The 16,128-nt window shown below is 39.5% G+C and overlaps 2 protein-coding genes across 15 annotated transcripts in view; both read right to left on the reverse strand.

Moving 5' to 3' along the window:
- LOC106936317 (zinc finger protein 569-like) overlaps positions 1-16,108 on the reverse strand; it is an 88,344-nt gene extending 72,236 nt beyond the window's left edge. The window contains exon 1 of the mRNA XM_015017217.1: positions 15,643-16,108. Coding sequence (XP_014872703.1) covers positions 15,643-16,015 — 373 coding nt within the window. The 5' untranslated portion in view covers positions 16,016-16,108. The remainder of the gene's footprint in view (positions 1-15,642) is intronic.
- Positions 1-16,128, reverse strand: part of LOC106936315 (zinc finger protein 70-like) — a 107,447-nt gene that overhangs the window by 80,195 nt on the left and 11,124 nt on the right. Inside the window, exons 1-2 of one of the 14 annotated variants that reach the window (XM_015017204.1) lie at positions 11,083-11,352; positions 716-927 (exon numbers count right to left, since the gene is read on the reverse strand). The exons of 3 other annotated variants lie outside the window; for them this stretch is intronic. In XM_015017204.1, the coding sequence (XP_014872690.1) occupies positions 716-927; positions 11,083-11,269 (399 nt within the window). In that variant the 5' untranslated portion in view covers positions 11,270-11,352. Of the gene's footprint in view, positions 1-3; positions 928-2,250; positions 2,552-5,684; positions 5,975-7,625; positions 9,082-11,082; positions 11,355-16,128 lie in introns of those variants that run through there. 10 more of the 14 variants (XM_015017203.1, XM_015017206.1, XM_015017202.1 and 7 more) reach the window with 10 other exon arrangements.

A 16,128-nucleotide genomic window follows, 5' to 3' on the forward strand; every position in this document is an offset into this window, starting at 1 on the left:
CACCTGTATGAATTCTTTTGTGGTCCTTTAAATTACCAATTCGAGAGAAACTCTTCCCACATATCTGGCATGAAAAAGGCCTCTCACCTGTATGAATTGTCTTGTGACGATTTAAAATACTCATTAGACAGAAACTCTTTCCACATATCTGGCATGAAAAAGGTCTCTCACCTGTATGAATTCTTTTGTGGTCCTTTAAATGACCAATTCGAGAGAAACTCTTCCCACATATCTGGCATGAAAAAGGTTTCTCTCCTGTATGAGTTTTCTTGTGACTATTTAAAACATAACTTGTAGAGAAACTCTTTCCGCATGTTTCACATGAAAAAAGTCCCTCACCAGTGTGGGTTCTGTAATGGTTTTTCAACTTATAATGTTGGGTGTAACGTCTCCCACAAATGTCACATTTGAAAGGTCTTTTCTTTGTGCCAGTATCAGACTGACTCTCTGACTCGGAGGAGCTGCTTCCTTCCTGATCTTTGCTCTCAACCACTGGAGAGATATGAAGGGAAAGCTGCTCTGTTCTTGTCTCTTCTTCATTCACATCATCTCCCTGAAGAGTAGAAGTCTCAATCAAAGCAACAAACTGCTTCTGGACAAGCTGCTCTCCCTCCTGACTGCTGCAGAGGTCCTTCTGGTCCTGTCCAGTTGGTAAATGTTCTGGTGGCTGCTGTTCATGTTGAAGCACTGAAGAATCTAGCTCCTCTTTTCTTACGTATGTTAGTGGATATTCTATTTCCTCGTGTTTGAGCAGTGCAGGTTCTGGTTCCTCCTCTTCTATTTTAATCCAATTTGTTCCTGGTTCTATCTGTTCCTCTTCAGTCCACTGATGTTTTTTCTGGTCCTGACTGGACCTACTTGCCAGGCTCCAGACTTGTTGGATGGCAGAATCTTCTTCCTCATAGGAGACACTTGGCTGTTGGAGGTCTGTGGGAACAAGAACGACATAATTAATATAATTTAATTGATTGTTATCTCATGGATCAGCCTGGCTTGTCCTGGAGATTCTGGTCTGTAGGCATCATACGGTTCAACTAAAATTAGTTTGTAGAGTTTCACACATTCAGCAGAGTGAAATAAAAATTACTTTAATACTTTACTGTTAAAAGCTGATTTCTTTCTCATTTTTGCAACAGACACAGCTTGCTCTGTGAACATAGCCATATTTCCAAAATGACAAAAAATACACATTAAAATGTATTAATGTTCAATTTAACAGTCTTGAGGATTTTGCAGTTTTAGCCTCAGCTGGACTTAGGCAGGATTAGTTTTCATCTGCTAGATCAGGGCTGTGCAACCTGCAGCTCTGTGACTCGCTTAATATAAATGAGTCAAACATTTTTTGTTTCTTACGTTTGTTATGTGCCCATATGAAAAAAACAACAGCTCATCCTGCCTCTCCCCCTCTCCTTCCTAATAACCTCCATTGCAGTTTTCAGACCTGGAGGCATAGGCGTAAAACCCAGGGGGTGGTCGGGGGAGTCTGGACCATAGACATGAATACGTAGACGCCTCATGGAGCGCTGAGTCATACGTAACAGCGTCCGCCATCCTCTATGTGGCAGCAGGGCGATCGGAGCTCCTTAAGTCCTGTGCTGTGTGAACTTGTTTCAGCCGTTTTATGAAACAAACTGGATTCATTGGCATTACCTTTCACAGGTAAGGATGAAAGATGAGAATTACTTGACTTTGCAGCGAGAAATTCACTTTTAAATAAATATGTTCTTTAATAAAACACTGTAAAAGTGTGTCTGTTCATCAATGTCAATATAAAAATCAGAATAATTTCTATCAAACAAAGACATTGTGCTCTTTATTCAGAAATGCCCCAAAACAATGAATCACTTCAAAAGTTAGAAACTCTGTCTTTAGTAATTTCTTTGATTACCAAATGTATTAGTGTGTGTGAGAAAATGTGTCAATGACGGGTATTAACTTAAAAAACTTTGTAGAACGGCACTTTCTGAAGTTCGGTCCATTTACTTGTATTAGCTTACTGGCAGAGAAGCCACATTCAATATGGCGGACGCTGTGACGTATCGCAGCAACGGGCCGACCCGCTCCATGAGGCGTATTCATGACTATGGTCCGGACCCCCTGCAATAAATCAATATTTATGAGGAATTTTATTAAGCGGCATTATCATTTTAGAAACACCACACAATCGAAGTCGTCTAAGAAAATAGAGACTATCGCCGCTGACGGATCTCTGTCTGCTGTGAAAACATCAGCACCTTTATCCAGACCTACCAGAACTTTGTCTCTGCAGCTCCGAACCGACTCTGTGTAGCTTAATTTGTGGTTTCCAGTCGATCCCCATCATCCTGCGCTGAGCATCGAGCTCTTCCTCGTAGCAAATGATGGTTTTTTCAACCTCTGTGAAGATTTCTTGAGCAGCAGCAGTTAGTCGCTCTCTGATAAACTCTCTGAGATGCTGAACTGAAGACATGGTTGCTGAAATATTAGCTCAGATGAGACAAAGCAGCAGTTTTCTAGCTTAGCGTATTCAGGTTTCTTCTTCTTTTCTATTATGGCGGATCGAAAGCAACTTTAAGCTATGCTGCCACCTACTGTACGTGCGCGTGTAGCAACATTAGCAACATCCATCCACCCTGGTCCCTAGTGGGGTCGGGAGGGTTGCTGGTGGCTATCTCCATCTAACGTTCCGGGCGAGAGGCGGGGTACACCCTGGACAGCACAGAGACAGACAGGACAAACAACCATGCACACACACACACTCATACCTGGGGATAATTTAGAGACCAATTAACCTAATCATGTTTTTGGACTGTGGGACAAACCCAGAGTACCCGGAGAGAACCCACGTATGCACAGGGAGAACATGCAAACTCCATGCAGAAACACCATAAGCCTGAAATTAACCCAGAACCTTCTTGCTGCAAGGCAACAGCTCTACCAACTGCGCCACTGTGCAGCCCACAGTTTTTTAAATTTACAAATTAATTCTTAATTTTAGAGCATTCATGCAATGAAGAACTCATTGTACATTAAGAAAATATGTTTCTAATCTCACTTGAAACCTCCAGAGTAACCTCACTTTTTAAAGTTGATCAGACTGTAGAAACTTTAATCAGTAGAACATGGCATTCTGGGCCTTTGGATTACAAATGTGATCAGACACAGAGACTTGTTTCTCTAAGCCACTATTCAATAAATACAAAGAAGAGGGCATTTCTTTTAATTAGGTGGCTGTCTTGATGTTCAAAAGGAAGTGGATGCAAGAGAAGATTGAAAAGTCCGGTCTAAAATTTAAACCTATTCATTACTGCTCAGACTGTACATTTAAACAACTGGAAACGTGAGAAACAAAGCTCGGACGGGTTTATCTCAACACCAAACACTGAGGAGGATGGTGTTACACATCTTCAGTAAGAGAACTGAAGCAAAGAGGAACATCCTGGAGTCATCAGGTCTCCATAGCAACCATAAGACAACACTTCCATGAAAACTGTTTGGGAGAAATAACACAAAGAATAATGTCCTCTCATCAAGGTTGGAGTCACCTGATCAATCTAACTGGGAAATGTCTCACAGAACCCATGTGTTTAATGATATATTTCATTAAACACATTTGAGAAATGTAGATTTGCAAAAACCATTTGCATGTTTCTACTTTGACACAATTTGGCCAGTAGAACTGGTCTGGGACCCTGAACTGAAGGGATAAAACTAAATTATTATTTACCATAACTAACTGGTGCTTTAAACCAATTTTATTTTTTTACCTTCAACAATAAATTAAAATGAAGATGTAGCATTTTAGCTTCAGCAAAACATGTAGCATTTTAGCTTCAGCAAAACAAAACAAAAGGAAATGTATGAGAGATCAGGCTGGATGAGTTTCTGTCAACACCACACACTGAGGAGGAGTGGGTCTGTGGCTCACCATTTTTGTTCCATCTGTTTGTTCTGCGCCCATATGAAAAAAACACAGCTCATCCTGCTTCTCCTCATCTCCTTACCAATACTCTCCACTGCTCTATTCAGACTAAGAAACGAGATATTTTCTCCCTGTTGCTCGTTGTTATCTCGTCTCCCATCCATCCATCCATTTTCTGCCGCTTATCCGGGATCGGGTCGCAGGGGCAGCAGCTTCAGAAGGGAGGCCCCTTCTCCCCAGGTCCATTAATGTCGTGTGCANACATCAATACGTAGACGCCTCATGGAGCGCTGAGTCATACGTAACAGCGTCCGCCATCTTCTATGTGGCAGCAGAGCGATCGGAGCTGTTAAGTCCTGTGCTGTGTGGACTTGTTTCAACCGTTTTACGAAACAAACTGTATTCATTCGCATTACCTTTCACAGGTAAGGATGAAAGATCAGAATTACTTGACTTTGCAGCCAGAAATTCGCTTTTAAACAACCGAAAAATATNTCCTATGTAGCTAAATTGGCCCGAAATAACCGCTGATTGTTAGCTTAGCAGCTAATGTTTTCATACTGTTTTCTAATGAGAGGTGATGAGAAACCGCTGTTAGAGGAGAAGTTCATTAAAAACCAGAGGATTTAGTGAGGAAAGGTCAGTCAGGATCAGAGCTGGAGCTGCTGTTCTTCAGTCTGTTTCCCAGCTCAGCTTCACCATGTTGATATATTTAGCTATAAAGATGCTACGAGTCAGAGCCAACATGCTGAAAATGTATTTTTATGAATGTGAAAGAAACATATCGTATGTATTTTCTATTACACTTTTGGATAATTTCTCTTTTATCCTTGGCTTTAGCCTGTGAACCAGGATGTCTCAGAAATCATTGAGTTCTCCCAGTGTGACCAGCAGACTGAAGCCTGTGGCCAGTGTTCCCAGTATAATAAATAAATGTTTTATTCTTTCACTTTTTGTGTATTTTTAAATATCTCAATCTGAAGTATTAGTGTATTAATGTAGCTTATGTAATGAAATAAAAAATAATTTACTCTGTTAAAATTATTTTCACTCTTTGCTGTCAATAGCAGAGTTGACATACTGTAAATTCTCTGGAAAAAAATAAGAAAAAGATGTAGTTTAATGTTTGACAATGAGTGATTTATAAATCAAAAGTCATTTCTCAATAACGTATAAAAAATAAATACAGGAAAATTATTTGTTTCTTGTCTTGAAATGTTAAATGTACATTAAATTATGGAATTATGTAAATATATTCTTTAATAAAACACTGTAAAAGTGTGTCTGTTCATCAATGTCAATATAAAAATCAGAATAATTTCTATCAAACAAAGACATTGTGCTCTTTATTCAGAAATGCCCCAAAACAATGAATCACTTCAAAAGTTAGAAACTCTGTCTTTAGTAATTTCTTTGATTACCAAATGTATTAGTGTGTGTGAGAAAATGTGTCAATGACAGGTATTAACTTAAAATACTTTGTAGAACGGCACTTTCTGAAGTTCGGTCCATTTACTTGTATTAGCTTACTGGCAGAGAAGCCACATTCAATATGGCGGACGCTGTGACGTATCGCAGCAACGGGCCGACCCGCTCCATGAGGCGTATTCATGACTATGGTCCGGACCCCCTGCAATAAATCAATATTTATGAGGAATTTTATTAAGCGGCATTATCATTTTAGAAACACCACACAATCGAAGTCGTCTAAGAAAATAGAGACTATCGCCGCTGACGGATCTCTGTCTGCTGTGAAAACATCAGCACCTTTATCCAGACCTACCAGAACTTTGTCTCTGCAGCTCCGAACCGACTCTGTGTAGCTTAATTTGTGGTTTCCAGTCGATCCCCATCATCCTGCGCTGAGCATCGAGCTCTTCCTCGTAGCAAATGATGGTTTTTTCAACCTCTGTGAAGATTTCTTGAGCAGCAGCAGTTAGTCGCTCTCTGATAAACTCTCTGAGATGCTGAACTGAAGACATGGTTGCTGAAATATTAGCTCAGATGAGACAAAGCAGCAGTTTTCTAGCTTAGCGTATTCAGGTTTCTTCTTCTTTTCTATTATGGCGGATCGAAAGCAACTTTAAGCTATGCTGCCACCTACTGTACGTGCGCGTGTAGCAACATTAGCAACATCCATCCACCCTGGTCCCTAGTGGGGTCGGGAGGGTTGCTGGTGGCTATCTCCATCTAACGTTCCGGGCGAGAGGCGGGGTACACCCTGGACAGCACAGAGACAGACAGGACAAACAACCATGCACACACACACACTCATACCTGGGGATAATTTAGAGACCAATTAACCTAATCATGTTTTTGGACTGTGGGACAAACCCAGAGTACCCGGAGAGAACCCACGTATGCACAGGGAGAACATGCAAACTCCATGCAGAAACACCATAAGCCTGAAATTAACCCAGAACCTTCTTGCTGCAAGGCAACAGCTCTACCAACTGCGCCACTGTGCAGCCCACAGTTTTTTAAATTTACAAATTAATTCTTAATTTTAGAGCATTCATGCAATGAAGAACTCATTGTACATTAAGAAAATATGTTTCTAATCTCACTTGAAACCTCCAGAGTAACCTCACTTTTTAAAGTTGATCAGACTGTAGAAACTTTAATCAGTAGAACATGGCATTCTGGGCCTTTGGATTACAAATGTGATCAGACACAGAGACTTGTTTCTCTAAGCCACTATTCAATAAATACAAAGAAGAGGGCATTTCTTTTAATTAGGTGGCTGTCTTGATGTTCAAAAGGAAGTGGATGCAAGAGAAGATTGAAAAGTCCGGTCTAAAATTTAAACCTATTCATTACTGCTCAGACTGTACATTTAAACAACTGGAAACGTGAGAAACAAAGCTCGGACGGGTTTATCTCAACACCAAACACTGAGGAGGATGGTGTTACACATCTTCAGTAAGAGAACTGAAGCAAAGAGGAACATCCTGGAGTCATCAGGTCTCCATAGCAACCATAAGACAACACTTCCATGAAAACTGTTTGGGAGAAATAACACAAAGAATAATGTCCTCTCATCAAGGTTGGAGTCACCTGATCAATCTAACTGGGAAATGTCTCACAGAACCCATGTGTTTAATGATATATTTCATTAAACACATTTGAGAAATGTAGATTTGCAAAAACCATTTGCATGTTTCTACTTTGACACAATTTGGCCAGTAGAACTGGTCTGGGACCCTGAACTGAAGGGATAAAACTAAATTATTATTTACCATAACTAACTGGTGCTTTAAACCAATTTTATTTTTTTACCTTCAACAATAAATTAAAATGAAGATGTAGCATTTTAGCTTCAGCAAAACATGTAGCATTTTAGCTTCAGCAAAACAAAACAAAAGGAAATGTATGAGAGATCAGGCTGGATGAGTTTCTGTCAACACCACACACTGAGGAGGAGTGGGTCTGTGGCTCACCATTTTTGTTCCATCTGTTTGTTCTGCGCCCATATGAAAAAAACACAGCTCATCCTGCTTCTCCTCATCTCCTTACCAATACTCTCCACTGCTCTATTCAGACTAAGAAACGAGATATTTTCTCCCTGTTGCTCGTTGTTATCTCGTCTCCCATCCATCCATCCATTTTCTGCCGCTTATCCGGGATCGGGTCGCAGGGGCAGCAGCTTCAGAAGGGAGGCCCCTTCTCCCCAGGTCCATTAATGTCGTGTGCAAGAGTAAAACCACAAAGACAACAGTCACTATTCAACTTCACAGTCACCCATAATTTTATTCAACCAATCAAATGCATAAAATCACATCAACAATGCATAAAACACATCTGAGGAGGATGCTAAAAGCGTCCTGATTGGCTACTTTGCAAAAGTCAGTCAGTAGCACGTCAAGTAGCATAGAGCTTCAATATGTACACTTCCAAACCAGTTTAAGTGGTTTTGAATATTCTCAATATTCTTTATCAAATTTCACAAAATTTGCTAAAAAACAATCCATAAATGAACAACCAAAAATAGGTGAGGGTCTAATGTTTTGCAAAGTGAAACAGTCCAAGACAGTTTAATATTTATTACAGTGAATATGTGTGAGTTAATGACTAATTCTCATGTTTGTGTCTTTCTGTTATGTGGAAATTCAGTTTACCAGCATGAAAGAACACTTTTTCTCCATATTTCATGTGGAAAAACCCATCTCATCCATGTGGGTTATAATGAGAATAATTACGTGACCAATTTCAAAGACTTTTTTTTTCACAGGTTTGGCTTCAAAGCGCCAATTGGCATGTATGGGTTTTCATGTGAATGACCAAATAATCCCTTCGATTGAAGCTTTTTTCACAAGACTGGCATGAAAAAAGCTTCTCACCTGTATGAATTGTTTGGTGACGATTTAAATGGCTAATTCTTGAGAAACTTTTTCCACATGACTGGCACAAAAAAGGTCTCTCACCTGTATGAATTCTTTTGTGGTCCTTTAAATTATCAATTCGAGAAAATCTCTTTCCGCATGCCTGGCATGAAAATGGTTTCTCTCCTGTATGAGTTTTCTTGTGACTATTTAAAACATTAATTAGTGAGAAACTTTTTCCACATGTTTCACATGAAAATGGTCTCTCGCCAGTGTGGGTTCTGTAATGTTTTTTCAATTTACACTGTTGTGTATAACATCTCCCACAAATGTCACATATGAAAGATCTTTTCTTTGTGCCAGTATCAGACTGACTCTCTGACACAGAGGAGCTGCTTCCTTCCTGATCTTTGCTCTCAACCACTGGAGAGATATGAAGGGAAAGCTGCTCTGTTCTTGTCTCTTCTTCACTCATATCATCTTCCTGAAGAGTAGAAGTCTCAATCAAAGCAACAAACTGCTTCTGGACAAGCTGCTCTCCCTCCTGACTGCTGCAGAGGTCCTTCTGGTCCTGTCCAGTTGGTAAATGTTCTGGTGGCTGCTGTTCATGTTGAAGCACTGAAGAATCTAGCTCCTCTTTTCTTATATAAGTTAGTGGATATTCCAATTCCTCATGTTTGAGCAGTGTAGGGTCTGGCTCATTCTCTTCTTTTTTAATCCATTTTGGTTCTAGTCCCATCTGTTCCTCTTCAGTCCACTGATGTACTTTCTCGTTATGATTGAACTTGTTTGCCAGGCTGAAGTCTTGTTGAATGCCAGAAACTTCTTCCTCATATGAGACACTTGGCTGTTGGAGGTCTGTGGGAACAAAGGATTACGTCATTAATATAATTTAATTGATGACTATCTCATGGATCAGCCTGGTTTTCCCTGGAGATTTTGGTCTGTAGGCATCATACGGTTAATCTAAAATTAGTTTGTAGAGTTTAACGGAAAAGTAGGTAAAATGTCCTTCACATTAATTGGAAGCCAGGGCAAAAAAATTCAAAATATTTTAATTCACAAATAGTTTAATACAGATTTTTTGTTTTTGTTTTTACAATTAAATATTTAATTTTAGGGCATTCATTCAGGGAAGAACACATCGTACCATAAGACAATATGCTTTAAATGTTACTTGTAACCTCACTTTTTAAAGTTGATCAGACCATGTAGAAACTTAAATGATTAAAACATGGCATTTTGGTTCTCTGGATTACAAATGTGATGAGACACAGAGACTTGTTTCTCTAATCTACTGTCTAAGAGAAGAAAGAGAAGAGAGCATTTTCTTTAATAAGGTAGATGTCTTGATGTTCAAAAGGAAGTGGATCCAAGAAAATATTGAAAAGACTGGCCTAAAATGAAAACCTATTAATTATTGCTTAGATAGTAGATTTAGATTAGTAAATGGAAGTGTGAGAGATGAGGCTGGATGAGTTTCTCTCAACACCACCCACTGAGGAGGACGGTGATATGGGTCAAAAAAATCTCCAGGTCTCCCTGGCCCGGTCCCAATACCCCAGCTGCACCCCACACGCCTCTATGAAGTGTGAACTCAATTGGAGAGTACATAAGGGTTCAAGTGCGTAGAGAATTTGGACAGTTCGCCCCTGTGTCCTAACTTCACCATCCAAAATGGCAAGACTATTCACTTGTACAAGTACTTGTGCTGCTAAAAAGCCTTGCTACTACAACAACAAAAAATATTTTAAATGTACAGTTTAGGTTTTTTTGCCTTCCAAATTCATTGCTGCAGATATTTGACAGTTCATATGCGTTTTATGACTTGTTGAATACAGAGCAAAATTTGATTTAATAACACATTCAGCAAAGTGAAATAAAAATTATTTCAATACTTTACTTTCAAAAACTGATTTTATCAGTTTTTTGCAATAGACATAGCTTGCTCTCTGAAATACACATTAAAATGTATTAATATTCAATTTAACAGTCTTGAGGATTTTGCACTTTTAGCTTCAGCTGGATTTAGATAGGAATACAGTTTTGCTCTGCTAGATCAGGGCTGTGCAACCTGCAGCTTTGTCACTCACTTAATATAAGAAACAATGATATATTGCATGTTTTTTTTTTGTTTTTTTCCCCCCATACGTTTGTTCTGTGCCCCTATGAGAAAAACAGCAGCTCATTCTGCGTCTGAATACTGAATGCAGGTTATTAGGCAGGACTTAATAACCTGCATTTCAGTATTCAGACCTGTAGGTGTGTGAGCAGAAGTGATGGGTAGATGAGGCGTCATGTAGCGTTTCGACCCATAGCAAAACTGTATTGATACTGTGTCACTGAATACTGACACCTGCTGGACATTAAAAATCCCTACAGGCAACGTAGTTGACAGACTGATTTGATTAAGTCTATACAATAAGACCCAAGTCTTTGTATTTTATTGTATATTATATATTGTATTATGTCATATCTTCAGTTAAATTTAAAATATATTTGATATTCTTAGATACAGTCAATAAATAATGTGAACATGTAACAAAGTGAAAAATTTAAGTGAACGTGTTTGGAATGAGGATGCTTGTGGATTTTATTTTATTTTTTCACATTGCATTCCAGATTTCTAGCACTTATAACAATTGGAATAATAAATTTAGTCAAGGAGCTCGACTCATAAACACATTTTCTGTTTGTGCTGTAACATTTTGTCATGAGCTACAAAGCCATCAACCTCTGTAGCATCAGAGCTAGCAGCTAAATCAGTTCCCGTTTAGCAGCAGCTGGAGCTGCAGCAACTATCGCCGCTGACGGATCTCTGTCTGCAGTGAAAACATCAGCACCTTTATCCAGACCTACCAGAACTTTGTCTCTGCAGCTCCGAACCGATTATTTCTGGTTTCCAGTCGATCCCCATCATCCTGCGCTGAGCATCGAGCTCTTCCTCGTAGAAAATGATGGTTTTTTCAACCTCTGTGAAGATTTCTTGAGCAGCAGCAGTTAGCCGCTCTCTGATAAACTCTCTGAGATGCTGAACTGAAGACATGGTTGCTGAAATATTAGCTCAGATGAGACAATGCAGCAGCTACCTAGCTTAGCCCATGCAGTTTTTTTCTTCTTCTTCTTCTTCTGCTCCTCCTCTAATATGGCGGATCGAAAGCAACTTTAAGCTATGCCGCCACCTACTGTACATGAGTGTGTAGCAACATTAAGTCCATTAAATTACATTTTTTACATTTTCTATTTTGAAGATAAATAATGCTTTCCTTAATCTGTAAATATCCACTATGTTTCCTTCATTTCCCAATATTCCCTTAAGACTCCATTTCTGTCCTCCTAAACATTCTTCTCAATCTCTCTTTCAGGCTCATGTTTTACAATTCATCAATACATGTTCTACATTTTCTTTCTCTCTATATCCTTCACTTTTATCATTACTTTTCCTAACAGACATAAAATGTCATTTAGATAGTTATGACCGACTCTTAATCTCATCATTTATTCCTGCCACAAGGGGGCAGCATCAGTCCACAGAGTCAATCTCGTTAAAATGTGCAGTATGCATCTACGTGTCAAACTCCAGTCCTCAAGGCCTACTGCCCTGCAGTTTTTAGATGTGTCACAGGTACAAAACGCTGGAATGAAATGGCTTAATTACCTCCTTCTTGTGTAGATAAGTTCTCCAGAGCCTTGCTAATGACCTAATTATTCTACTCAGGTGTGGTGCAGCAGAGGCACATCTAAAAGTTGCCGGACACCGGCCATTGAGGACTGGAGTTTGAGACATCTGATCTACGTCATCGTCTGTTTTAGGGAAGTTTAGCCCCTCTAGATATTGATCAATAGTATATTTGATCATACAAGGAATTTGCCATCTTGAAATTTTATACAAAACAATAAAAAAATGCCTGTTTGAGTCTCACATTAAGCTCTGCAGTTTGTTGGGCATCAAGTCATCGGTGAGAATCAGCAGAATAGCAATTTTACGAATCAAAATTAGTATCAGTATTAACTATGATAAAAAAAATGTTTTTTTTTACTAATGAAATGAGTTTATTTTGTTGAATCGCAGAATGAATTCCAGTATCTCTGGAATCAAAAGTCAAACCTGAAAGTTACCTCTGAAGGAATTAATTCAAAGTACCGACAGAAGAAACTCTTCAAGCAAAAAGGAACGATCACAGATTGATTGGAAACTTCTGTTTCCAATCAAGTCAGAGTTTATTAACAAAACAGCCAAACTGAATTATCTGAAAAATAACTTTTCTCCAACTACTGACATGTTATTTAGCTAAGGATGGAAAAGACATCTAGTGATAAACTGGGGATCAAAGCAAATTAATAAAATGATAAACAGAAGTGGGATACTGAAAAATAACTTAAAATCTAATTAATTAAAACAAGAAAAATGTACCAGTAGAACCACAGTGCATTTAGATAAAGTATTACAATCAGCCTGACCCCTGCAGTGAGGGAAAGGAAGTGGAGGAAACAGAAGTTGGTGGTCATACCTCAAAACTGAAACTGTGATTAAAATTCACATAAAATTAAACTGATTTAAAACAAAATAAACGTTTACAGAAGTCAACAAATGTAACTGTAAAGCTTCAACATCATGTTTGTGGAACAATGTTCACTAAGTTTTTGTTATAACCCTGCAGCAGATCATTTAGATTTACAAAAATCTGTTCCTCCACAGTACGGTTGAAGTCTGGCCTTTGACTAGGCCGGGTTCTCCTTCACCAAGTCCTTGAGAGCTACTACCCTGAAGGTTTTAGGTCATAAACCCATCATTCTTTAATACCCGAGAATACTTGAGAAACTAAAATGGTGTAAAAACAAAGTCTATTTTAACAATTCAAACAACAAATATGAGTAGAATCATCTTGGGACAACAGCAGAAACGTAACATCAGATGTTTTCCAAGTCTGCTATGCAGGGTACAGCCAATCAGCAGAAAGAGAAAATGAATGCTGCTTTAGGATTGGCTCCTTTGCAAATATCAGCTAGTAGCATGTCAAGTGACATAGCACCATAACATTTCAACTTCAAAACCAGTTGAATATTTTTAATATTCTTTAGGAAATTTCACAGATATACTCCGCAATAAAAAAAAAAAAATCCAATAATGGGTATCTAAAACATTAGGTGAGGGTCTAATGTTTTGCAAAGTGGAAACAATCCAAGAAATGGTTAAATATTTATTATAGTAACTCTGTGTGAGGCAAATGATTAATTTTCACTTTTGTGTCTTTTATTTGGAAATCCAGTTTACCAGCATGTAATAACACTTTTTACCCCATATTTCATGTGAACCATCTATCTCACCCATGTGGCCTCTAATGAACATCTTTCCACAGGTTTGGCTTCAATCAATCAATCAAATTTTATTTATTTACTTCAGGGACGGCAGTGTGTCGGTTGGTCTGCGTTACCCAAAAAGCAGTTGGGCAAAATATCACAACACCAGCACTGTGAGTAAAACAATGACTGGGGCAGCCTACAGCTAAAGTAATGCAACTTTCTGACCAAAAACAACCAATCAGAACCAGGAGGAGGGTCTTAGTGCTGTCAATCAAGCAGCACATTTAACACAAATGTGCTAAATGTGCTAACACATTTAGCACATTTAGCAATGTGCTAAATGTACATATTTAGCACATTGCTAAATGTGCTAATGGTGGAGAAACTACTTATTGTTACAGGAAAATTGTTTATCTGCCATCACTGGTAGCTATGCTTACTAGACTAAGCATTCACAACAGGCTATGCTAGCTGCAGAATAGCACAGAGCGAGGGGGAGGGAGGATGAGCAGCACCACATGAGATTGTGATTGACGGCACTAAAACACTCCTGCCACTGACTGGTTGTTTCTAGAGAGCACTGGGAGAAAGCAGAGGATTTTTCACAGATTATCTCTCATACCATACTGTCACAACATAATGACAGTTTTAAAAAATATGTGGAAAAAAAAATAAACGTTACATAATGCAGCTTTAATTTCACCTAGGAGAGGGAAGGTCAGGAGGGACCTGGGTTAGAGCTGCTGCTGACTGCCTCATCTGTTAAATGGTAAAAGGTACAGGGACAAGTTAAATATATGAATATCTTGGTATTTCTTTTCCTTAATTCATTAAATGCAAGTGAAAAGGAGGCAAACAGTAGTCTGTAGCTAAGCTAACTATGCTAAATGGTTGATAATCTCACCAAGTCTACTCATCTATCGGAGAACTGGGTTAAAATTCACACTCTTATCTCTCTCTCTCTTCCCCTCTCTATTTTTCTCTGTTTTTGAACCTAATTTTATAATTTTTCTTAGCAGGATTATAACTGCCACAGTCATTATTGTCTTATACTGACTGCAGCTGAACAGTGTCACCGTCAAGCGCACTGAGCAGGAACGAACCATGTCATGTGGATCCAGGGGGGTTCAGGGATGTGTGGTTTTTGGTCTGGGAGTGGGAAATATTAAATTTTTACTGCTAAAAACAATCTTCAAAAACACAATATGATTAATTTTGTAACTGACAGGGGCCCATTTTTTAAAATTTTACTTCTATGAACAAAAAATAAATTGTCGGTCAGGGCCCTTAGAATTGTCATAACTTTTCAGAATCAGAAGAATTTATTGTCATCGACAAAAAGACAACGAAATTGCAGTTTCAGTTACAACAACCCGAGGGGTAGGGGAGAATAGTTGGCTGAGGCCCCGCAGCCCGACAAGTGCCACCCTTGCAGGAGGAAATAGGAAAGATAAGAGGAAAACTTCAGGTATACTGTACCCCTGGTCCTGAGCTTTGGGTCATGACCGAAAGAACGAGGTCCAGGTACAAATGGCCGAAATGGGTTTTCTCCATAGGGTGGCTGGGTTCTCCCTTAGAGAGAGAAGCTCGGTCATCAAGAAGGGACTCGGTGTAGAGGCGCTGCTCCTTCATGTCGAGAGGAGCCAGTTGAGGTGGCTCGAGCATCTGGTCAGGATGCCTCCTGGACGCCTCCCTGGTGAGGTGTTCCGGGCACGTCCCACCGGGACGAGGCCTGGGGGAAGACCAGGACACGCTGGAGGGACTATGTCTCTCGGCTGGCCTGGGAACGCCTTGGGGTTCCCACGGAAGAGCTGGAATAAGTGGCTGGGGAGAGGAAGTCTGGGCCTCTCTTCTTAAGCTGCTACCCCAGTGACCCGACCCCAGATAAGCGGAAGAAAATGGATGGATGGATTTTTTCACAGGTTTGGCTTCAAAACGGCCCCTGACCTGTATGGGTTTTCATGTGAATGATCAAATTATACCTTCGATAGAAGCTTTTCTCACAAGACTGACATGAAAAAGGTTTCTTACCTGTATGAATTGTCTTGTGACGATTTAAAATACCCATTTGACAGAAACTCTTTCCACATGACTGGCACGAAAAAGGCTTCTCACCTGTATGAATTCTCTTGTGCTCGTTTAAATTATCAATTCGAGAGAAACTCTTTCCACAAATCTGACATGAAAACGGTTTCTCTCCTGTATGAATTCTCTTGTGACGATTTAAATTTCTCATTATAGAGAAACTTTTTCCACATGTTCCACATGAAAAAAGTCCCTCACCAGTGTGGGTTCTGAAATGGATTTTCAAGTTACACTGTTGTGTGTAACGTCTCCCACAAATGTCACATTTGAAAGATCTTTTCTTTGTGCCAGTATCAGACTGACTCTCTGACACAGAGCAGCTGCTTCCTTCCTGATCTTTGCTCTCAACCACTGGAGAGACATGAAGGGAAAGCTGCTCTGTTCTTGTCTCTTCTTCACTCATATCATCTCCCTGAAGAGTAGAAGTCTCAATCAAAGCAACAAACTGCTTCTGGACAAGCTGCTCTCCCTCCTGACTGCTGCAGAGGTCCTTCTGGTCCTGTCCAGTTGGTAAAT

This window comes from Poecilia latipinna, unplaced genomic scaffold, assembly GCF_001443285.1.
Source record: "Poecilia latipinna isolate Pla-1442-1.1 unplaced genomic scaffold, P_latipinna-1.0 Scaffold2116, whole genome shotgun sequence".
NCBI classification, from domain to species: Eukaryota; Metazoa; Chordata; class Actinopteri; order Cyprinodontiformes; family Poeciliidae; genus Poecilia; species Poecilia latipinna.